The sequence below is a fragment of the Denticeps clupeoides genome, chromosome 3, assembly GCF_900700375.1.
Source record: "Denticeps clupeoides chromosome 3, fDenClu1.1, whole genome shotgun sequence".
Classification (NCBI taxonomy): domain Eukaryota; kingdom Metazoa; phylum Chordata; class Actinopteri; order Clupeiformes; family Denticipitidae; genus Denticeps; species Denticeps clupeoides.
The window spans coordinates 28,545,093-28,569,275 of record NC_041709.1 but is presented as its reverse complement, the minus strand read 5'-3'; the positions used below and the strand labels follow the sequence as shown (position 1 = coordinate 28,569,275).

Here is a 24,183-nt window from a genome sequence, read left to right as displayed (position 1 = left end):
GCCTACAATGCCAAGGAGGTTCAGCACCCTCGTACCTCAGATCTCTCATCGCTCTTTGCTTTGCACTTCAATCCCTCCAATCCTCCACCACTGCTGAACTGGTACTACCATCTCTCAAGGTAAGAGGCATTCATCTGGATTCTGAATTTCCACTAGATGTCCAAACAGCTGGGTCATTAAAGAGCAAACTGAAAACCTTCCTGTTTAGAAACTATATGGACTAAAAGAGATCTAACAGACACTTTCTTTATTCAATATTTATGTGGTCCTATTGAACCAAGCGCTTGTGTTAAGTCTCTCTGGATAAAAGCTTCGGCCAAATACTGTAAATGTAAATATCTGCTGACAATATTGACAATAAAGGCATCCCTCTATATATCTATATGTCAGTATAAGGCACTATTCTCAGAGATACCTTAATCAATATTGCCTAAGGCCTTATATACTCTGACAACTTCTCCATTTCTACATAGCACACTGGAAAAGTATTAGCCAACACTAACCAATAACCCATACTAGATATGCTCAGAGCTGCCGTCTTTACAGCTGTAAGAAAAAAAGAAGAGCTGCATGTGAGAAATTGTCTTGACTCTTACACTAAATGATGTGAGGGTCAGCATCAGCGCATTTGAAACACAAGACCAGGATTAGTCTTCTTTTGCATGGTTATAGAATCTGTCATGTATTTTAAATAATCAAGTACATCATTTGTCATTGTGACTCTCAGCATAACATGGCACCTGTTAAGGATGGGTCGGCCACCATAAACACCCCAATTAATTAAGGTCAGAATTATTAGCCCCCCATGAAATATCACAAAACCCTTAATATTCCCAAGGACAAAGACAAGATCTTCATCAAGTTTGACCAGTATATATTATTGATGTGCTGAATTTTAACAAGAAAACAACAAAAATGACACGGTCAAAATTATTAGCCCCCTGACATTTAATGGTCAGTAGTGTAGCCTCTCTGTCTTAGCACTGATGACAGCCTCTCCCTGTAGTTCATCACTAGGTTGGCACATGTCTCTTGAGGTATGCTAGCCCAGTCTTCCCTGGTAAATCATTCCAGCTAATCCAAATCGAGTGGTCGGAAGGCATTGACATTGACCTTAAGCAGCCTTCACAGATTCTAAATAAGATTGAGATCTGGGCTTTGTGAGGGCCACTCCATGACCCTGATTTTGATGTCCCTCAAAACGTTTGTGACCAACTTGGTTTGTCACCAACAGAGGTATAGGTCATTATCTGGCTGCCAAATGCGGCCTAAATCAAGAAATTTATTTAAATTAGTCTTCACAATGCCAACATGCTGCTCTTTTTTCAGGACATGAACAAGTTGCCCATTGATGTGCCATGATGAAGAGCCCAAACAACTCTCCCACTGGACATGTCAACTTCAGGAGAGCAACAATCACCTTGGCAGAGATCCGGGGATCTTTTTTGACAGTTCATGGGTCTAGTATATTAATCTTTGCATAGAACTTATATTAAAAGTGTATGTACAATCAAAAGAAAAAAATTAAGTACACAAAGAAAATGTCAGATTCAGATGGGTGGAAACCCAGGTTCAAATCCCACTTACTACCATTGTGTCCCTGAGCAAGACACTTAACCTTAAGTTGCTCCAGGGAGACTGTCCCTGTAACTACTGATTGTAAGTCGCTCTGGATAAGGGTGTCTGATAAATGCTGTAAATGTAAAATGTAAATGACAAGATGTGCAAGCACAGCTGCACACAAAATACTCTTTATAAATGGTGCTCTACCTGGGATTGTTCGCAATTTTTTTTCTGAAACTGAAATACAGTACAGGCCAAAAGTTTGGACACACCTTCTCATTCAATGTGTTTTCTTTATTTTCATGACCATTTACATTGTTAGATTATCACTGAAAGCATCAAAACTATGAATGAACACATGTGGAGTTATGTACTTAACAAAAAGTGGAGACCTGGCCTCCACAGTCACCGGACCTGAACCCAATCAAGATGGTTTGGGGTGAGCTGGACCGCAGAGGGAAGGCAAAGGGGCCAACAAGTGCTAAACACCTCTGGGAACTCCTTCAAGACTGTTGGAAAACCTTTTCAGGTGATGACCTCTTGAAGCTCAAAAAAGCAGTAAATAGAGCAAAGGGTGGCTATTTTGAAGAAACTAGAATATAAAACATGTTTTCAGTTATTTCACATTTTATTGTTAAGTACATATCTCCACATGTGTTCATTTATAGTTTTGATGCCTTCAGTGAGAAGCTACCAATGTAAATGGTCATGAAAATAAAGAAAACACGTTGAATGAGAAGGTGTGTCCAAACTTTTGGCCTGTACTCTAGATGTGCACATGGGTGAAGTGGAAAACGGGGGAAAAATGTTTGCTTGTCACAGTAGATTGGTGACTAACAAAAAGAAAAAAAGTTAGGCCTGATCCCAACTGAACCCGACAGAATTTGATCCAAACCAGACACAACAAGTACAGCTTTTTAAAAGTCCGGCTATGCCCGATAGATTTATGCTGGGTGCACAGTCATGATAAATAGGTGACACCACATTAAAAAAGGTTTGCTGGTGTCTGTCACAGCTGAATGAGCTGAGATTCCATGTGCTGCTACTTAAACTTGAGCAGTTCAGTAGTCGCACATGCAAATTGAGTACAAACCTCACAACGGTGACAAATTTCAAACAGGGAGGGGGAATCGGTGATCATACATCATGTACACTGTATGATGCATGACCAAGCTGTGATTTGGCGATTCGATTTCTGAGGTCCAGAAATTTCTGTCAGACTAGTCTAAGTTTACATTTACATTTACGGCATTTGGCAGACGCCCTTATCCAGAGCGACTTACAACGTGCTTTCAAGTTACCATCGATGAAGAGATCAATTCCGGTTCACTAGGACCCCAACTATGAATACATCTATTTTATTCACTCTGTTGTAGATTCTGTACACAAAGTTCGACAACAATTTAATCTAAATATTCTTTAAAGAGGTTCAAAGTGTTCAAATGTCACTGGCCATGAGTTCCTCATGTAAGGTGTGGTGTGACAGTTAATTGAATATTCAGGTGTGGTCTTAAAGCTAATTGATGGTCATATTTGTCTTGGAAGTAAGGGAGCTTAAAATTTTGACCTTCTCATTTTTCACTTTTCTTGTTACAATTCAGAACAGAACTTCATGGCAATTTGTTGTATTGATTTGTTCTTTGGAAGCAATCAAGTATGAAAAGATTTTGTTATGGTCATTCCCATGGGAGTATTAAGGGTTTTATGTGATTTCTTCAGGGGACTAACAATTCTGACCTTAACGGTATGTCTTGCGGAAAGGGTACCTCAGTGACACCTTGATGACTGGATTCAAACTAGTGTTGTCTTCATCAATGAACCTTTTTGATGTGACAAAGATGACGAGACACTACGTAAATGCTGGTCATGTGATGATAACTATAATGAAATATATAATGTAATGTTGTTGATGAATAAAATAAATCTAAATATTGTTTACAAAGTAAAAACTAAAGTAAAAAATTTATTTGGCGAAAACAAGACGGGTCGTTATTTCCTCTTGTTTAATCCAGTCACACAGATGACATCACTTTCGCAATACACAATCGTGGCATTAATTAGATTTCAGGAGACTTGTGATGGGTAAGCAGGTGGCAGTGGAACAAATCAGAGTCTTCCATGTCTGGAATGGATGTAGTGTATTATTGGGTTTTGAAGGTAACAATAATATAATAATAATAATAAGATAACCTAATTTTAATTATGAAATGGGTTTGACTAAAAGGAAATTTTATTTTGTGTCTGTACTACTAGGTACTTGTCAGGATTGCCTGCAGCTGGGCTCCACACCGGAACCCAATCCTGACGCCCCATAAATGCCGGAAGTTTCCGCCCGTTCGGGGTCGCTGGCATTTTCGTGAACTTGATATTGTAACCGCGTAGGTTTTCGTAATTTCAGTTCTGGCAATCGCCACACGCCTACGGGTTTGTTTAAGTTCTTCATTTAAGTTAAATCCTTTTCGGCCACCGCGTCAGTCTTTATTTGTGTTTATTGTATATTTGTTAATAAAAACCCCTTCCCAGTATGTCAGACCTCTGCGCTTCCTTCCCCCGTAAGTCCGTAGTCGTGACAGAATGCCAGCGACCCACCCAAAAGCGCAGAGGTAGAAAGCAGAGGAGAAGAAACGACGCGAAGGACGCAGCCCGGCGCGGTGAACGCGGACGCCAGGGGAGAGACGCGCCGCCCGTTCTGGTGGAGCGTTTTCTCCCCGAGAAGCCGTGGTACGCGGCGCCGCGTGATGACGTCACCCCCGGGAAACTCCGCGAAACCCGGAAGCGACAACGTCGGCGGGTGAGTGGGCGGAGCGAGGACGTTGGGTCGGCAGCAGCGAGGAAGTGACGTGGGCAGCGAGCGCAGTAGATGCGACCCCCACGATCTTCGGCATGTCGAGCCAAGAACTCTGCGCTCTGCTGGCAAGGCTCCCTGTGGACTGGGACGACACGGACGACGACGAGAGCACGGGAGACGAGAGTTGGGCTCCGCCCATCGCACCAGTCTGCGATCGTCGCAAGGTCCGTGGGGACCCACGTCACTTCCAGGGGGGTGAGAAGCGGCAACAACAACGGCGGCGTTCCTCCAGCGAGGAGGTGGGCAGCCTCCAGCCCGAATGGCCAGAGTACTGCCCATGGGAGCTTATCGCGCCATGGGTCCAGGATGTCCGCAGGGTGGACGACCCTCTGAGTCACCGGTGGGAGGACACGGATGACGAAAGCGATGATGACGTGGATTTTCGGTGGGCGGTCGTTGCCGGGATGGCTCCGCCCAGCGTGCGCGTCCGAGATCATCGCGGCGTCCGTGATGACCCATGTGACTTCCGGGGGTACGAGGTGGACACGGACGACGACCAGGATGACGCCGTTTGGGCAGTCGGTGCCGGGATGGCTCCGCCCATCGCGCCCATCCAGGATCGTCACGAGGTCCGTGGAAACCCACGTCCCTCCCAGCAGTGTGAGGAAAGCTGGTGGAAGAGGGCGACGGGAGGTCGCCAGTCAGCAACTGCGCTGCCGGGACTGCCTCGCAGGGAATCCTCCATTCCTGCTCCAGTCGCCGACCCGCCTTCCCTCTGCCCGGACGTTCCCCAGCGAAATGGCAGCGCAGCACCAGCGCCCACACCTGCTGGAGAAGACGTCCACCCCCCTCCACACCACACACCTACCACCATCTCCAGCGACGTGCCCAGCCCCGTGTGGGACAGCCCAATTGTCCCGGGACCCTTCAGTGGGGCAGCAGACACTGATAAGACCACCACCATCCTATCGTGTCTGCTTGGGTCAGCATGGGGCTGGAGCGCAGCCCTCTGGCAGCAGGGAGAGACAGACAGCAGTTTTCGGGACTTCCAGCAGAGACTGAGGGCGGAGTTTGATCGGCCAGAGCCTGAGCCAGGGATCGAACTCTGCCCCTCCACCACATCCAGCGCCAGTCAGGATCCGGGGCAAGAAGACCAAGCACTGGCGGGCGACGAGAAGGTCGCGCCTCCCGAGATCCTGGCTGTGCCCCCTGAGGAGGTCCCGGAGTGCTCAGAGAGGGAACTAGACGACCCTCTCTTCTGTCTGTCTCTGTCTGTGTGTGTGTGCTGGCATATGTGTCCGTATGTCGCCCCCACTTCCCGTCTTTGTGTCCACCAGATGGTGACCCAGCAGCAGAGCCGAACCCCAGGGAGGGAGTTCCCAACCTGACTGCACCGGTCCAAGGCGAGGTGGACGAGCCCCAAGGTACCCCTAAGTCCAGCCGGGGGGGGTGCTCCCCCAAAGAATTTTTTGGGGGGGTGCAGTTCGGGTTGGGGACTCCTCCTGAGGGGAGGGGAGGTGGGGAAGCGATGGAGCTGGGTCCTCCGGTAGCCAGTGAGGAGGGCGGGCCAGGCATGGGCCTGCGTCTGCCTCCAGAGGGGTGGAGCGCCATAGAGCCCCCGGGTAGGCATGAGGACCCAGCTGGGACACAGGAAGAGGGCCTGCTTGTCCCAACGGATGCAGAAGGGGCTAGCCGGATGGTCTGGCAATGCCCCCCCCTTGGCACCAGGGCCGTGCAGCGAGAGGGGCTGCATAGTCCCAGAAGGCACCAGCCTGGGGTGCCTGGAACAGTCGCCGGAGGCTCTGGGACAATCTCCCTGCGCGGTGCAGGGGGTGACACAAGACGTGTCAGAGGGGACATGTGGAGACAGGGCCGCCATGCGGGACCACGCCGGGGAGCCAGGCCGAGGGTCCGGGGCCGCCATGCGGGACCACGCCGGGGAGCCAGGCCGAGGGTCCGGGGCCGCCAAGCGGGACCACGCCGGGGAGCCAGGCCGAGGGTCCGGGGCCGCCAAGCGGGACCACGCCGGGGAGCCAGGCCGAGGGTCCGGGGCCGCCAAGCGGGACCACGCCGGGGAGCCAGCCCGAGGCACCGGGGCCGCCACGCCTGACCACGCCGGGGAGCCAGCCCGAGGCACCGGGGCCGCCACGCCGGACCACGCCGGGGAGCCAGCCCGAGGCACCGGGGCCGCCACGCCTGACCACGCCGGGGAGCCAGCCCGAGGCACCGGGGCCGCCACGCCTGACCACGCCGGGGAGCCAGCCCGAGGCACCGGGGCCGCCACGCCTGACCACGCCGGGGAGCCAGCCCGAGGGACCGGGGCCGCCACGCCTGACCACGCCGGGGAGCCAGCCCGAGGGACCGGGGCCGCCACGCCTGACCACGCCGGGGAGCCAGCCCGAGGGACCGGGGCCGCCAAGGGGAGGATACAGCAGGGCAGGAGCCCTGTGGTTGCCGCCGTCCGCCCCGCCGCCTCCACTGATGGTACTGTTGGGGCTCCGAGGACGTAGCCCTTGGAGGGGGGGCTCTGTCAGGATTGCCTGCAGCTGGGCTCCACACCGGAACCCAATCCTGACGCCCCATAAATGCCGGAAGTTTCCGCCCGTTCGGGGTCGCTGGCATTTTCGTGAACTTGATATTGTAACCGCGTAGGTTTTTGTAATTTCAGTTCTGGCAATCGCCACACGCCTACGGGTTTGTTTAAGTTCTTCATTTAAGTTAAATCCTTTTCGGCCACCGCGCCAGTCTTTATTTGTGTTTATTGTATATTTGTTAATAAAAACCCCTTCCCAGTATGTCAGACCTCTGCGCTTCCTTCCCCCGTAAGTCCGTAGTCGTGACAGTACTTGTATTATATTAGCTGGGTTAAATAGAATTGCATTAAAAAAAGAGAGATTATAATACAATTTTCGTTGACTAAAACTACACTAAAATGTCATCTGTTTCATTAACTAAAAGTAGACAAAAATAGTCATGGATAAGTCTGAGCAAAATAAGACTAAATTGCTCATATTTTTAATCACCTGAAACTTGGCTAGACTAAAATAAGTATGGATGTGACTAAGAATAATAAAGACTAAAATTACCACTTTGTTCAAACAGTAGGCTAAAACTAACATTAAGACAGCCTGACAAAAACAAATATAATTTAAAGCTTTTGGCCACAGATCAGAATTCTATGCCTACGGCGCTGCCACTGCCTCAAGGTACTCCTAGGGGCAGTGGTGGTCTAGCAGGTAAGGAAGCAGACCAGACCCATAATCATAAGGTTGCAGGTTCACCACCGAGGTGCCACTGAGCAAAGCACAGTCCCCACACACTGCTCCTCGGGTGCCTGTCATGGCTGCCTAATGCTCACTAAGGGTCATGGGTTAAATGCAGAAAACACATTTTGTTGTGCGCAGTGTGCTGCGCTGCAGTGTTTCACAAATTTCAATCACTACACTTCCACTTATACAGAAAGTGTATTGGAAATTGATTGACCTACTGTGCTCAATATAGTTCTCATATAATGTATTTAATACTTATTAATGCTAATTGTACAGAGTAGCCAACAGATAACCCTGAATGAGTAATGAAGGAAGTTATGTCAACTAAAGGTAGGCAATTTTTTTTATTGTACCAGATATTTCCAAACTTCTCCAAGGCTTCCACCAGATCTGCTTCCACAACAGATTCACACAGCCCCCGCACATGGACCACTGGAGATGGGGCAATACGATGGGCATCATCTACATCTTCCTGGAACACAAAGAGAAAAAGTCCTGTGAGGATGCTTTTGTTCTTAAAAGAACCTAACACTGCAAAATTGAGGCACGAAAAGTGTGTAAGTAAAAAAGTAAGTAAATCTAGGTCAGGAGGAAGAGAGTCCCACTGAAGTCAAAAATAACAGCACAGCTTGGTAAATGACCACTGGAAAAGCAGGAACAGGAACACCACAGAATATATAATGCTGTATGCATTCACTCATGAAACATGCAGCTCCATCATCTCTGCTGAGCGGACTTGGCAATGTAGTCATAGTGAGGCAGAATAACACATCCAGTAAACTTAGCAATAACAACTCACATCAACAGTGATTTCTGCATCTGTTCATGTAGAAGATCTGCATAAACGAATCTGACTCGCCAGAGCCAAGACCAGGCGGCAGACAGACTGGCTAAACCTTTGCGTAGAACCTTTACCCAGTGTGAGCACTATTGATACTGTGTCTTTACCTCTCGTTATTAAAACAAGAGATATTACAAGAAACATTAAGATTAATAATAAAACCCATAAATATGCTGACACTGTGTCTGTTCCCCGGGCTGGACGGGGTGTCAATTTCAGCAATTTATTACTCGTTACCATCATTCCTACTGAACGTACCACCAGCACCTGCAATATTTTTTTTTTAAAGTGAAGTGATTGTCACATGTGATACACAGCAGCACAGCACACAGTGCACACAGTGAAATTTGTCCTCTGCATTTAACCCATCACCCTGAGTGAGCAGTGGGCAGCCATGACCAGCGCCCGGGGAGCAGTGTGTGGGGACGGTGCTTTGCTCAGTGGCACCTCAGTGGCACCTTGGCGGCTCGGGATTCGAACCGGCAACCTTCTGATTACGGGGTCGCTTCCTTAACCGCTAGGCCACCACTGCCCAATATAAGAATAGGATTATTAAATGTTAGATCTCTCATACCTAAAATGCTCATTGTTAATGAAATTATTACAGATCAGGGGTTTGATGTACTGTGCCTGACCGAAACTTGGCTAAAACAAAACAAATTTATAGCATTAAACGAGTCTAGTCCTCCTGGATACAGCTATGTACACCAACCTCGCTTAACTGGAAGAGGAGGTGGCGTCGCAGTAATTTATAATGATAATTCATAAACCCGGACATGGATTTAACTCTTTTGAGATTCTCTATACCAACATGTAGTCTCGCAAAATAAAAATAAGTTCATTCCATTGAGTATTATTTATAGACCCCGTGGACCTTACTCCGAGATTCTTAGTGAATTTACAGATTTTGTTTCCAATTTGGTTGTATCTGTGGATAAAGCCCTAATTGTCGGCGACTTTAACATAACAGTCGGCGACTGTGATAAATTAGAAGTCTCACTAAGAACAACATTCCTGTCTATACTAGACTCAGTTGGAGTTAAACTAAATCTAACAGAACCTACTCATGAAGGTGGTCGCACACTCAATCTTTAAATTAGTGGTGGGTCGTTATCGGCGTTAACGTGCTGCGTTAATGTGAGACTCTTTATCGGGCGATAAAAAAAATATCGCCGTTAATCTATTCACAAAGTTGGGTTGGGAGCTGGGTCTATACTACGCCAGCTATTGTGCCGGAGTTAAATGGTTACACTAGATTTATAAGTATATTTCTTCTTTCTTGTGTCTTTTAGTTTCTTATTTCCTAAAGACCTTTATTTTTTATACCTAGCGCGGATGTATACCTAGCGGATGTATACCTGCACTGTAGGGGGCGAGAACGAGTCTTCGAACTGTGAAATTACTACAGCTGTAATACTCGGATCCATTTTAGGATTCGGCTCCCTCTGAGTCGCTCACTAAACTGATCCGGGTGTGTGAGTCACTTGAGTCACTTGAGTGGAGCGCTAACCCGCTCTCTGATCCGGGTGCGTGAGTCACTTGAGTCACTTGAGTCAGTACGCCCCCGGATCAGAGAGCGGGTTAGCGCTCCTGGCGGTTAACTTCCTCTACAACCGGACTCATGTAAGCCAATATATTGGAGTTTACAATTTAGACATGGTGTAGTTAGGACTCGAAGGATTCGGTTCAATGGAGACCTCAGATTCGTGACTCATGAGTCATTTAAAGGATCCGGGCAATTAACCCGGGTGAGTCATGAATCGCACAGCTCTAGAAATGACCACATCCCTTGTCGTGGAAACATGGATGCAGCTATGAAGCCGCCGGGTTTGCTTCAGGGAATTTTTTTTTTAAAGATTAATCTAGATTAATTTAGATTGCTATAGATTAATCTAGATTAATTCCAAGATTACAGTGATATTAATCTAGATTAAGAAAATTAATCTATGCCCAATCTTCCGCAATCTGAAATAATATCAGATCATTTCCTCATCGCTTTTAAAATATGTCTTAGACACAATAAGCTCAACTCCCCTCGTTATAGAGACAAACAGACAATTACATTGAGTACAGCACAGAGGTTTATTAATACACTACCATATTCATCAACGCTGATCAACTCACCGTCAGACCCAGCTGAAGTCGACCAAGTGAACAAATGTCTAGAATTATATAATGTTGCTCCCCTCAAAACACGATAGCCAAGATAACCAGGAACAAGACAGAACTGGATACTACCACTCAATATTATTATAGTAGCAACTCAACTAAACTCTTCAACTAAACTAATATCCTTGTCAAATCAATGTACTTGCATATTGGATCAGCTTCCTACAAGTTTCCTTAAACAAGTAGCACCTGATGTTATAAATCCTATCCTTAAAATTATTAACTTGTTGCTTAGCACCGGCCACCTACCAGGTTCATTCAAGGTAGCAGTCATTAGACCCCTGATTAAAAAACCTGATCTTAATCACAGTCTGCTTTCGAATTATAGATCGATATCCAACCTTCCGAAAATTTTAGGTATGCGCCCAGCAGCTGAGCACATACCTAGACAGCAATAATATCCATGAAATATATCAATCTGGATTCAGACCTCATCATAGCACTGAGACATCACTGGTTAAAGTGGTTAATTACCTGCTGTTGGCCTCTGATCAGGGCCACATCTCGCTGCTTGTCCTGTTTGACCTGAGTGCAGCATTTGACACTATTGATAATGCTATTCTCCTTGACAGGTTAGAGAATGTTGTTGGGATTAAGGGAATAGCCCTTGTATGGTATGGTATGATCGGTATGAGTTTGTGGACAATATGGGGTTAGGGTTAGGGTCTATATGGTCTCGCCCCACAGTAGCTGAGTGAACTTTTAGTTATTTACGACCCGCAATTTTGTTGTGAAGAGATTACACTCTCCTCCCATCTGACAACAGTGCCAGATCTGCTGTGGCTAAATTCCCCTGTTTACAGCCATTGCGCTGGTGTTTATTTGTGTTCTTTTATTGTTTGAAATAAAATCCCTTTCCCAGTATGTCCTGCCTCTTTGGAGGCGAGGTGGACGAGCCCCAAGGTACCCCTAAGTGATCCCCCAAAGAATTTTTTTGGTTGGGGGCTCCTCCTGAGGGGAGGGTGGGTGGGGAAGCACGGAGATGGGTGAGGAGGGCGGGCCAGGCATGGGCCTGCATCCGCCTCCAGAGGGGTGGAGTGCCATAGAGCCCCCTGGTAGGCATGAGGACCCAGCTGGGACAGGCAGGAAGAGGGTCTGCTTGTCCCAACGGACACAGAAGGGGCTAGCCGGATCGTAAAGCCCCCCCCCTGGGCCTGGGGTGCTGTGAACGGTCGCCGGAGCTGTATAAATAATTAGTTTCCTATTTAAGATCTTGCCTCCCTCACTTTTGTGTCGCTTGTGTGCAAGTTTGTTTCCTGTTTATGTTTTGGTCTCTGTGCCGCTTACTTGCAGTGTCTTCATTTATTAAAACGCATTATGTTGTGCATTTGTATCTCATGCATTCAAGCAGGTAAAAAAAAGCAGGTAAAAGCTAAAACTGCACACTGAACACAAGAAAACCTCTGCGCAGAGGCTAGCATGTATTTAATCATCAAAAGCATGTGTTTTTAATGCTCAAAAAATTAACAATAATTCGTCCAGTTATTTTCTTCTTTTTAAGCAAAGTGCAAATGTGCAGGTAGCCAGTGGTAAAGGATGTTCTTGGACTAACAATGGCCCAACATTGTTGAAATCCAACATTTCCTGAATTCTAGCACTACTGTTAAAACAGCAATAAAAAATCTTTGTCAAGGTAAAAGGGCATTGGAACAAAACAATAAAACACTTAAATAACCTGCGGATGAATCTATGTTAGAACAACCTGACCTTCTCAGCTGCATATTATGTCTTTGCATCTGCAGCAGCAAAACTACTTCCTTTATAATGTTCAGAGTTGAGAAGGCGAACTTTCCCAGCCATTTATGCTTGCAGTGGCACGGATGCACAGGGTGCAGAACAGAGTGTGGAGGTTTTGGTCATGACCCATTTACCTGCAGCTATAGATGATGTGCTATTTCTGCAGACATTTTCTGTTATGAGAACAGGACTGAGTTTTAACTGACACAGAAACCAAACTAAGGCTGCAACGGTTCAATAGGCCTATAGTTTGGACTATAGTGTTGCTTGAGATTTAGTTTAGTTAGTTTAGTGCATTTAGCATATTCTCTCTCTACAGGAATAACACTGGTTTAAAACTGTCTTAGGTCTCTCATTCAATGCGCACGTAGATAATATCAATAGGGAAGCATTCTTTCAGCTTAGAAATATTGCAAAAATATGAAATATAATTTCAATGCACAATGCAGAAAAGTTGGTCCATGCCTTTATAGGTTAGATTACTGCAACGCTTTACTGTCTGGATGCTCTAGTACGTGCATGAGTAAACTCATGAGTAAACTAGGAAATTGAATACAAAATCCTACTTTTGGCCTATAAAGCTCTAAATGGTCTCGTGTCGCAGTACCTGAGTGAACTTTTAGTTATTTACGACCCGCCACGCCCCCTGCAATCAGAGTGCGGTGTCACTACTGTTACCCAAAGTACAGAAGGTAACAGCTGGGAGCAGATCCTTCTCCGATAGAGCTCCGCAGTTGTGGAAAGGCTTGCCGGTCAGTGTTCAGGATTCAGACACAGTCTCAGTGTTTAAATCTAGCCCTGATTTAAACCTAATTAAGCATCTCTGGAGAGACCTAAAAATGGCTGTGCACCAACCAACCTGCAAGGAGGGATGGCCCAAATCCAGGTGTGGAAAACTTGTAACATCTTTCCCAAAGAGACTCATGGCTGTATAAGACCAAAAAGGTGATTCTACTAAATACTGAGCAAAGGGTCTGAGTACTAGTGATATTTCAGTTTTTCTTTGTTAATAAATCTGCAAAAATGTCAACAACTCAGTCTTTTTATACATTAACAAGGAATAAAAATTTTGGCTGCAGTATATCAAAGAGTGAAAAATTTAAGGGGGTCTGAATAATTTCCATACCCACTGTAGATGAACTTATAAGCCTACAAAGCAAACCAGAAATACTTTCAGTAGAGCTGCAATTGTTTTTCTTAAATGAAATTAAATTATGACATTATGTTATGAAAAATTTACAGATTTGCTGATGTTGAGCCCTGGAATAAAAAGAGGGAACAGACGTTCTAAGAATATACAATAAAAACAAACTGGGGACTGGATTTGAAAGAGCCATATGTAATAACCTCAGTTTTATCATTGTTTAGTTTGAGAAAATGATTTTCCAGGCCTTTATCTCCCACTTAATCTCTAAAACTAAGTGGGTGGAGCAGTTGCAAATCATCTGCATTAAAATTATTTTTCTAATAATGTTCCCTATAGGGAGCATGTATAGGCAAAAGCATAGACCCCTGAGGAAACCCATAGGACACTGGATGGAGGACGAGGTGAACTGACCAACAGATACTGAGAAAGAACTGTGGTGAGGTAAATCATTGTAAAGAGTGGCAAGTTTTTTTAAATATTAAACCTGGGCACACTTGTGTGTGGATGCTAATATATATATATATCAATATAAGCAAACTGACAGTTCTTTCCAATGACTCAATATAAGCAAACTGACTTCTTTAGACACGTACTTTCCAGAGAAGACAAGGGGAAAACAGGAGGTGTCAAAAAGTCTTAGACTATGTTCAAAAATGTCTTCTTGTGAAATAAAAAGATGACAACCTGTATGCAAAAATTTCAATGTCAGCAGTTCGATTTTGCATACGTACACATCCATGCCAGGGTGTGGACATGTACTTTTGTTTTTTTCCTATGACATCACTATGTGTGACATATGGGTACAGTATATAAATGAGTTTTTATAATTTCATTTTCCTTAACTCCTACCCCACAGGGGTCACATGAGATTGTGTAATTAAACAAGGCCTTTCCTACAGAGAAGAAGCTGTCACGTCCGTGGGCTGACTGGGGAAGGAAGCGCAGAGACGGAACATCTGGGCAAATGGGATTTACTAATAACAAGAAAGGAACAAACCCGTAGGCGTGTGCCAATTGCCAGGAACTGAAAACATACAGAAGGTAAGTAACAGAGTCCACTTTAATGTCGCAGCCCTGGTCTGCCAGCTGCATTCCGGTCCATTAAGTCCAATTGATGCCAGGTGAAATGGATCAGGACATTTAAGGCATTCGGCAGGCGGCCTTATCCAGAGTGACTTACAACGTGCAACATGCATGATCACCTGCTGTTACAGCCCCATGGCCCTGGGACATCACAGAAGCAGCAAAATGCCTCAAGAACAAGGCTAATAAACAGGCTGTGACTCATAATTAATGTCACACAACATGTTACATTTAATGTAATAAAGTAGCTAATTAATGGTTACATTGATATGTGTTGCCGATCTCCACAACAGTGTTGCGGAAGACAAGTCTGCGGACTACCAAGATAACACAGCAGATGCCAGGGGCCAACACACTTCTCTTTTCTCCACCAGTTCTGCCACATCACCTGACTATAGACATTGCCATGACTCTTGTCCCAGCATGATTTCCTTTACAAGTGGGGCAGTGGTGGCCTAGTGCGTAAGGAAACAGACCTGTTATCAGAAGGTTGCCGGTTCGGATCCCAAACCGCCAAGGTGCCACTGAGCAAATTTTTTTTTAAATCACAAAATAAAACCTTAGAATCCTGGAGGGACCACATGATAAAATTTGAACAAGCATAGTGTTATTGAAATATTTTCTGACAATATTTTATATGTAAACTATACAGCTGAATTTTCTTTTCTACAGTTGAATGTTCTTTCTTTCATGAATATAGAAAATACAAAAATGATATCTAATAACTCACATCAAAGAAATACCTGGAATTTCACTGGCCTCATGTGTGTGACAGACAGTCCACTTTCAGAAGATTTTACTTATCAAATTATATACATATATTCAGTCAACCATCTATGATTACATTTATATCGCATTAAAAGAAAAACCTTTAAAGGGTTGCCAGTTCGAATCCCAATCTGCCAAGGTGCCACTGAGGTGCCACTGAGCAAAACACCGTCCCCACACACTGCTCCCCGGGCGCCTGTCATGGCTGCCCACTGCTCACTAAGGTGATGGGTTAAAAGAAGAGGACACATTTTGTTGTGTGCACCGTGTGCTGTGCTGCTGTGTATCACAATGACAATCACTTCACTTTCGCTGCATTAGGAATTTATGCCATATCGTACAGCACTACCTTCCCGCTAGGCCACCCCTGCCCTTCTGCCCACCTCTCCCGTCTTATGCTCCTCTACCATCTCACCCTGTTTGTCTCTGTAACTCAAATGCATGTATAAGAGTGTCTACATCTAAAGCATAACATACAGTGTTTCCATTGTAGTTGCAAACCTTTATTTTTATATAGTTGGTATGTGATTGTTCACATCTGGTAACCTTAGTAATGTGGTCCTGTGGTCAATGGTGGAAGTACATGCCTAGCACTTTTTCCTATTCCCACAACAGCAATGTATGCAAAACTATATGATGTTTTGTCCACTTTGTTTAACATGTATACTTGCTGTAGACTTAATATAAGTGTATTAATGTCAGTTCTTACAGCTTGGCTCACATAAAAGAGCCGGCCCTATTGGCTCCCAAGTGGCTCTTCCCAAGTGGATTTTTTTGGTGCTTCAATTAATTTATTACCAGAAGTAATGTAAAATTATAAGTGAAATGAATGACATACAAAATGTACATTATATCATATTTGTATTAACATTATTGCTTATAACATTTTAAGAATTTAAGGTACAAAAACAAAACCATCTCAATTTGAAAAAAAATGTATCCAATGTTTAAATTATTTTTCTCACTGCAATGATGGATGTACAGTTCTCATGTGCTAATGCAGGTTCTTTGTAGAGCCTGTTCAATATGAGACTTTGTATTATCAATGTAATTGAAAAATATTCAAACTTTACTCCATTTCCTGCTGTCACTCATTTTGTGCGTCTCCTTCCCTTCAGTTTCAGTGCATGTAATTGCTGTATTTGTCTGTGGATGCATTCAATTTCAGTCAGCGCAGCAAAATGTCACCATATCACAAATTACAAAAGATTTCAAGCCCAAGTTGGACGCACTCTGTAGCACAACATGTATTGTGTAGTTCACCAATCCCATGCAATTTGAAAAAAAAAAAAAAACAGAAAAAAGCGTCTCTGTCTGACAATGTCTCACAGGCCGGCTCCTATCATTCACTTCAAGAGCCGTTTCGTTCGCAACTGACACATCACTACTAGGGCTACACAGGGGAAATTCAAAGCAGAAATCTGTAGACAAAAAGATTGTCAAGACAAAACATCTGCAAGCATCAGTTAAAACAGAAACCAGTTGATCTGTAACACTGATTTCAGCCAACACACACGAAACACTTATATAGACTTTTACACTTTAACACACACGCACACATTCATACTTATAAGACACATTTACATGTGAACATATGTAAATGAATATGAATGAATTTTCCTATTTGGATTGCTTCGATAGGTTTAGGGGACACATGTAAATGAGGAAAAATAAAAACTTTGAATCCTGGGTCAGAATGAACTCATGAACCTTCCTCTTTAAAGAATATTTAGACTAACTTGTAACTTTCTTATTGTCGAACTTGTGTACAGAATCTACAACAGAGTGGATAAAAAGATTGTATTCATAGTTGGGGGTCCTAGTGAACCGGAATTGATCACTTCATCGATGGTAACTTGAAAGCACGTTGTAAGTCGCTCTGGATAAGGGCCTCTGCCAAATGCCGTAAATGTAAATGTAAACCTGGATGCAGCCCCACACTACAGACTGACTGTGGCCTGACACGAACAACCCAGGGTAATCCAGTGCTGACCAGAAGAGGATGGGTTCCCCTTTCTGAGGATCAGTTCCTCTCAAGGCTTCTTCCTATTTTTAACTCAGGATGTGTTCACTAGGGGCATTGAGCACTGTTCTAATGTGAGGTGTGTAGTGCCAGTGTACACTGTAAAATGTGCTGTACAAATAATAATGATTGAGGAAAGGCAAGCCCTTTCTACTAGGTCATTAACGAAAAAGCCAGTTCCATTACATTTACAGCATTTATCAGACTCTCTTATTCAGAGCAACTTACAGTCCAGTAGTATAATCAGGGACAGTCCCCTGGAGCACTACCACTAGGCTACTACTACCACTAGGCCACTACACCTACTACCACCACTAGGCTACTACCACCACTAGGCCACTACACCTAATACCACCTCTAGGCTACTACCACCACTAGGCCACTGAACCTACTACCACCACTAGGCCACTGCACCTACTACAACCACTAGGCTACTACCACCTACTACCACAACTAGACCACTACACCTACTACCACCACTAGGCCACTACACCTACTACCACCACTAGGCTACTACCACCTACTACCACCACTAGGCCACTACACCTAGTACCACCACTAGGCCACTACACCTAATACCACCACTAGGCTACTACCACCACTAGGCCACTACACCTACTACAACCACTAGGCCACTACACCTACTACCACCACTAGGCCACTACACCTAATACCACCACTAGGCCACTACACCTAATACCACCTCTAGGCTACTACCACCACTAGGCCACTACACCTACTACCACCACTAGGCCACTACACCTACTACCACCACTAGGCCACTACACCTACTACCACCACTAGGCCACTACACCTAATACCACCACTAGGCCACTACACCTAATACCACCTCTAGGCTACTACCACCACTAGGCCACTACACCTACTACCACCACTAGGCCACTACACCTACTACCACCACTAGGACACTACACCTACTACCGCCACTAGGCCACTACACCTACTACCACTACTAGGCTACTACCACCACTAGGCCACTACACCTAATACCATCACTAGTCTACTACCACCACTAGGCCACTACACCTACTACCTCCACTAGGCCACTACACCTACTACCACCACTAGGCCACTACACCTACTACCACTATTAGGTTACTACACCTACTACCACCACTAGGACACTACACCTACTACCGCCACTAGGCCACTACACCTACTACCACTACTAGGCTACTACCACCACTAGGCCACTACACCTAATACCATCACTAGGCTACTACCTCCACTAGGCCACTACACCTACTACCACCACTAGGCCACTACACCTACTACCACTATTAGGTTACTACACCTACTACCACCACTAGGCCACTACACCTACTACCACTATTAGGCTACTACACCTACTACCACCACTAGGCCACTACACCTACTACCACCTACTACTTTTACTGAAGGATGAGTTCATCTGCAAAAATCATTAATCCTTATAATCGTTAATATTAATCATTAATATGAGGGATTTCAGGAAGTTGGCAGTCCATCCAACCATACTACATAATTGTATGTGGGTTGCAACAGTCTGTCAGTATGTACATACATGCAAAACTGAATGCAATACAAACTCAACCAACTAAGCAAAGAGCCTGATTAATACCATGTTGCACCATGTGGCAACCAATCAAAATATAGTAGCACCAATGCAACCACTAACTAATTTTTCCTGTTTACTGTGAGGAGATGTGCATATTCTTGTGTCAAATGTAGGCCATTTTACATTACTTTTGATGTTAAACATGAAAATCAGGCTCATGGGAAACAAACAAGAAAGCACTTTCATGAGCCATAGGCTCTCAAGTCATGAGGTCTGAATAATGACTGTTTAAAAATAGGTCGAAATCACAGAGAAAGCCTTGTTTCATCAGGGTCAGAAATAACTTTGTGTGGATGAGAAACATTTTCCTTGTGTTTATGCATTAACCAAATTTAACACCAGATGCAGAATGGTTGAAAGTAGTTTTTTGTCTCATTGTTGTCTGTCTCTATATCTCTCTCTCTCTATTTGGTAAAATGTTGACAGGAAGAAAGTCTTACGCAATTTCCTATTTAAACACAGTGGCAAAACCAGAGATCATCTAGAGGAACAGAACATGCCTTAACGCTCAATTCAGCACATGACCCATGAGATCATGTTAATAATACATTAGTATTAGATGCAGCTATAAGATGAATTCAGAATTTTAAGATTTCACCACCCTTGTGCAGTGCACCTATCTCTCTTTAGCTCTGTCTGAGCGTCAGACTTTTGTGGTGACAGTGAAGAAAGTACTTTCTGTCTCTGGCAAGATTTTGCACCTTGTTTGCAAGTGTTAACACCTGTGAGTAAGCGTATATGGAGCAGTTTGGCCATACATCTGCTTTCAAAGATTCTGCTTTTGATTGCTAGCAAACTGCTCTCACTCAGCTATTCTGAACAAGTTATAAGTGAAAGTGAAGTGATTGTCATTGTGAAACACTGCAGCACAGCACACGGTGCACACAGTGAAATGTGTCTTCTGCTTTTAACCATCACCCTAGGTGAGCAGTGGGCAGCCATGACAGGCGCCCGGGGAGCAGTGTGTGGGGACGGTGCTTTGCTCAGTGTCACCTCAGTGGCAGATAGGCAACCTTCTGGTTACAGGGACGCTTCTTTAACAGCTTTGTTACCTTTTAATAATAAACCTGATGGTAATTCATGAGGTCACAACCCATCCCTTTACCAGATGAATACATAGAGAATTTTTCTAACCACAGATGTCTGCTTGTCACAAGCAAAACAAGATTTAGAAAGCAAACAAGGACTCAATTTAGTTCAGTACTTCACAAATTCTGAAGCTTTGAAAAGACCAAGCTGTGTGAGAGAGAGATGTGAATAGAAATCTACATTCAGCACAATCAACAACCACCATCTAAAATAAGCCAAAAAGTTTCCTCTACCACTGCTACTCAACATAAAAGGCTGAATAAAAAAAAAGACTTAAGTAGGACAAGAGAGCACAAGATGTTTGATGGTAGAAGCTGAGCTGGTTATTTTAAGGTGACGGGGGAAGAACAAGGTCTAAAGGTATTTTTGGTATCCTTGCAGAAGAGGCTGCATTCATTTATGATGCTGAGCAACTGCATATTTTGATTATGGTATTAAGAAATACAGGAGGACAAATAGGGCTCTGAAGATCTACAGATACTCCCATTATATTACCAATGTCGTATTTTTAAATCCATCATAATCTATGTCACTTTGACGAAGATGCGCCAATCAGACTTGTTTACAAGTTAAGTCACAAGAGCCATGAACACATATGCACATTGTTGAATAGAGAATTTTTTTGTGCGTTAAAATGCATGTAATGATGGTTCTAGAGAGATTGCAGCTTAAAACTAGCTATAGCTAGCTAGAATTATTTATTCCTCAACAAAAATGGAATTTCATTGCAAATGTTCATTGTTGTTTGCAATTGTTACTATTAATTCTATAAAGTTTGTTAATACATTTTATTTATGTTTTTTTATTTGAAAATACCTCTAACCTTATTAGTATGCACTGTACGTGGCATTGAGTGATCCATTCCACTTTAGCCCTGTAAGTATCTCAAAAGGATGTTCTTTGCAATGTTCTAAAAATGTTAAATATTCTTATGTATAAAGACCTATGTCCTTACAATAATGTTCAAAGCATTAAAGGGTTCAAAGTCTTTTATTGTCATTTATACAGAAGAAATTACATTCCTCTGTGCAAAGAAATTCTTTCTTTGCTATCCGCATACAAATGCAGAGTTTAACATAAATAGAAATTTAAACGTTAGTGAAGATTTAAGTGTGTTTGCAGATGTGACTAAATATTAACTGTGCATAGTGCAACTGTGCAAAAAGCTGAACATTACAGTATGAGGTAGATGGAGGGGATGTGGAAGGGAGCTTTGTGCAAAATGAGATTCATGTGCAAAAAAGCTTAACGTGCAAAATTACAATTGAGGTGGGTCAGCTGTTAAGAGTGTGGTGGCAGTAGAGAAGAAGAAGTTGTTTAGTCGGGAGGTTCTAAATTTCACACTTCTGAACATTGTCCCAAGATTGACAAAGTTCTGTGGATGCAGAATGAAATGTCTCTACATTAAAGAAAGTCCAGTTGCCATGACTCAACTTTCAGACAATATGCATTTAATATCTGAAGATATTCTTGCTTTAATGATTCAATGTAACTTTGCATTAATTCAAATCATTCTACCTTTTATGCAGTGCTGGTTCACATAAGAATTCTGCTCTTTCATGTTCTTCTCCAAAACCATGCATTTGTACAAGTGCACATGTTATGACCTAAATCAAAAGAATATATATATTTAAATTTATATACAGTATATATTTTTATTGTCATTTACAGTTTTTTTGTAATTAAAGGGTAAGAAAGTCTTTAGAATATGGCTTACCTCATGAAAAAGAACATCTAGAATGAATATTACTTTATGGCCATGCAGGCCACTCAACTTTCAGACAAATTCACCTGGATGACTGAGAATCTTCAAAGACATATATGGATAGGGCTGCAACTGTCCAATACAATGTGTCTCAGAAAAATAACTATTTAGTGACTTAATACATTTCTGAATACTTTTGAAGTTACTACCATATGATTACGAAGAACACCCAAACTATGCAAATGCATAAAGGTATGTAGATAATAATAAATGTGTTATAAGCACATTATAGAATTCACATGATGTCTGTTATCGTACACGTTAACGCGTTTTGTCACGTGACCTGTCAGGTGGCTGTCATGGGGCTGGGAAACCGTTTTGATCATTCATAAAAAAACTATCAGCTGTGCTCAGTCATTGAGTTCTTTATAGGGTTGCAGGGATTATCTGGTTTAACGATTTAGCCGTGGTGTGAAACATTGCAGTTAATCCACCGGCAAGACTTCCCCAACATCGCAAAAGTAATAATAATACTCTGGCAAAACCAAAGACTTAGAACGGCACGACCATCGTGGATAAAGTGAAACACACAAAAAACATCCCAAACGGATCATGGCAGGAGGCCAATGGGAGACAACCAACAAAGGGATTACACCACCTAAGAGGTGCTCCTGTCTGTGAATAATATAGAGTTATAGATTGCTAAAGCTGCCAAAAGTTCCACTTAAGAGGAGCGTTTTCTAAAACAGTGGCATTAAAAAAACGTGTTTTTACAATAAAATGACGGAAAAGGTGGCGTTCAAGCATTATCTTTTCTTTTCTTCTCTTATAAAAAGTAATTTCAAATGTAACTCCCATAAAGCATTTCTCTGCAGCTCACCAGTGCTGTAAAGAGGAACAGATTCAGTAGTAGTGGTAATATTCTCTCACCTCATCGTTCAAGGCTCACCTTTTTGCAACTTTAACTGATTTGTGAAGTGTTTTTTATGTTACTGCATTTAAGGATTTTGGCAGCAACAAGCTGTGCTACATATAGATGTGTACAGAAATTGCTTTCATTTTTTTTTCCATAATTTATTTTCTAACTGTCTGAAAAGTTGACATAAATAACTTATTGGATTTAAATCCTTCATCCTTTTGTGTGGTTTATATATGATAATCCAGTTGTGAAATCAATTCACGTAAAATAATCGAGATAATTAATAAGATAATTTCTCTGACTATAATCGTACCACAACCCTAGTTCCTCATGTTATGCGAACGTCTACACGGCTAACCGCCAAACCTGAGAACTCTCTTCTCAACTCCGCTCCACCTGCAGTCCCCGATCCAACAAGTAACCTTTCCTGACTGATGGATCACACTGTGGGGTGATCCAGGTGAGATCCTCCTCCCCACTTCTACCAACATTCATCTTCTGACATTCATGATATGAACACTCGTTTGCCACAAAATAAACATCAGATTTATTTTTAATAACATCACATTCATTGTTGACAAAAAAGAAATTAGAATTAAACTGAAATTGAATAAAAAATGTAAATGGAGGTTGCCCTTAATCCAACACGGCTTATTAAAACGCAGTCATTTATCAAGAATGTAATGCAATTTATAATATTGAACAGTTTTAAAGAAGCAAACATTGGCACCATATGATATAAACATGATGAAAGGATCTACACCCAGACCCTTTTCCAAATTCGAGCCACGGTCATGGACATGTACCACTGACAGTGAAGGGTTCGACTGTGTCAGTAAAGGCAACTAAGAGAGATGACACCAGCAGTGGAAATTGTTAACATTTTATTTTTGCAGAGCAGAAAATGCAACTTCTGTTAAGTAAGTGTCCATTTTACACTTGGTGACCTCATTCAGCAGCTGATCTTGCAGATCACTGAGAATATGGACCTGTCATATATTTTTATATGAAGATATCCATCTAATTAAACTAGGATACCTCATCTACTAGCTAATTTCTACTTAAATATTTCTATTATATGAGGAAAATACGCATCAGAATAAAAATATAAACCATCATGAGTAAGGAGCGTGAAGACGATGCGTGGGTACGTTTACGTCAGAGACCTGCGTGACTCTGCATCGTTCTGTGGATTCTGAGATCGAATCGACGTCGTCGCCAGAACCATCATCGTTTCCCACAGGTGCTCACCTTCCTCCCGCCGACGTATTTAGCTGCAGCCCACCGGGCCCTGTTATCCCCGCCAGGCCCGGGCTCGTCCTCTTCGTCCCCCGGCAGGCCGACAGATGCTGAGTCCGAGTCCTCCCCTTCCTCCAGATCTTCTCCCTCCTCCGCCTCCGACGTCTTCAGGCGCTTCGGGGCTCTTTCGTATTCTCCCTCCGCGTATTCCTCAACCAGCGACAT

The 24,183-nt window shown here is 43.5% G+C and overlaps 1 protein-coding gene across 1 annotated transcript in view; it reads right to left on the bottom strand.

The window, feature by feature from the left end:
• Positions 1–24,183, bottom strand: part of hnrnpll (heterogeneous nuclear ribonucleoprotein L like) — a 45,959-nt gene extending 21,776 nt beyond the window's left edge. The window contains exons 1-2 of the mRNA XM_028971952.1: positions 23,971–24,183; positions 7,974–8,092 (exon numbers count right to left, since the gene is read on the bottom strand). Of these exons, the coding sequence (XP_028827785.1) occupies positions 7,974–8,092; positions 23,971–24,183 (332 nt within the window). The remainder of the gene's footprint in view (positions 1–7,973; positions 8,093–23,970) is intronic.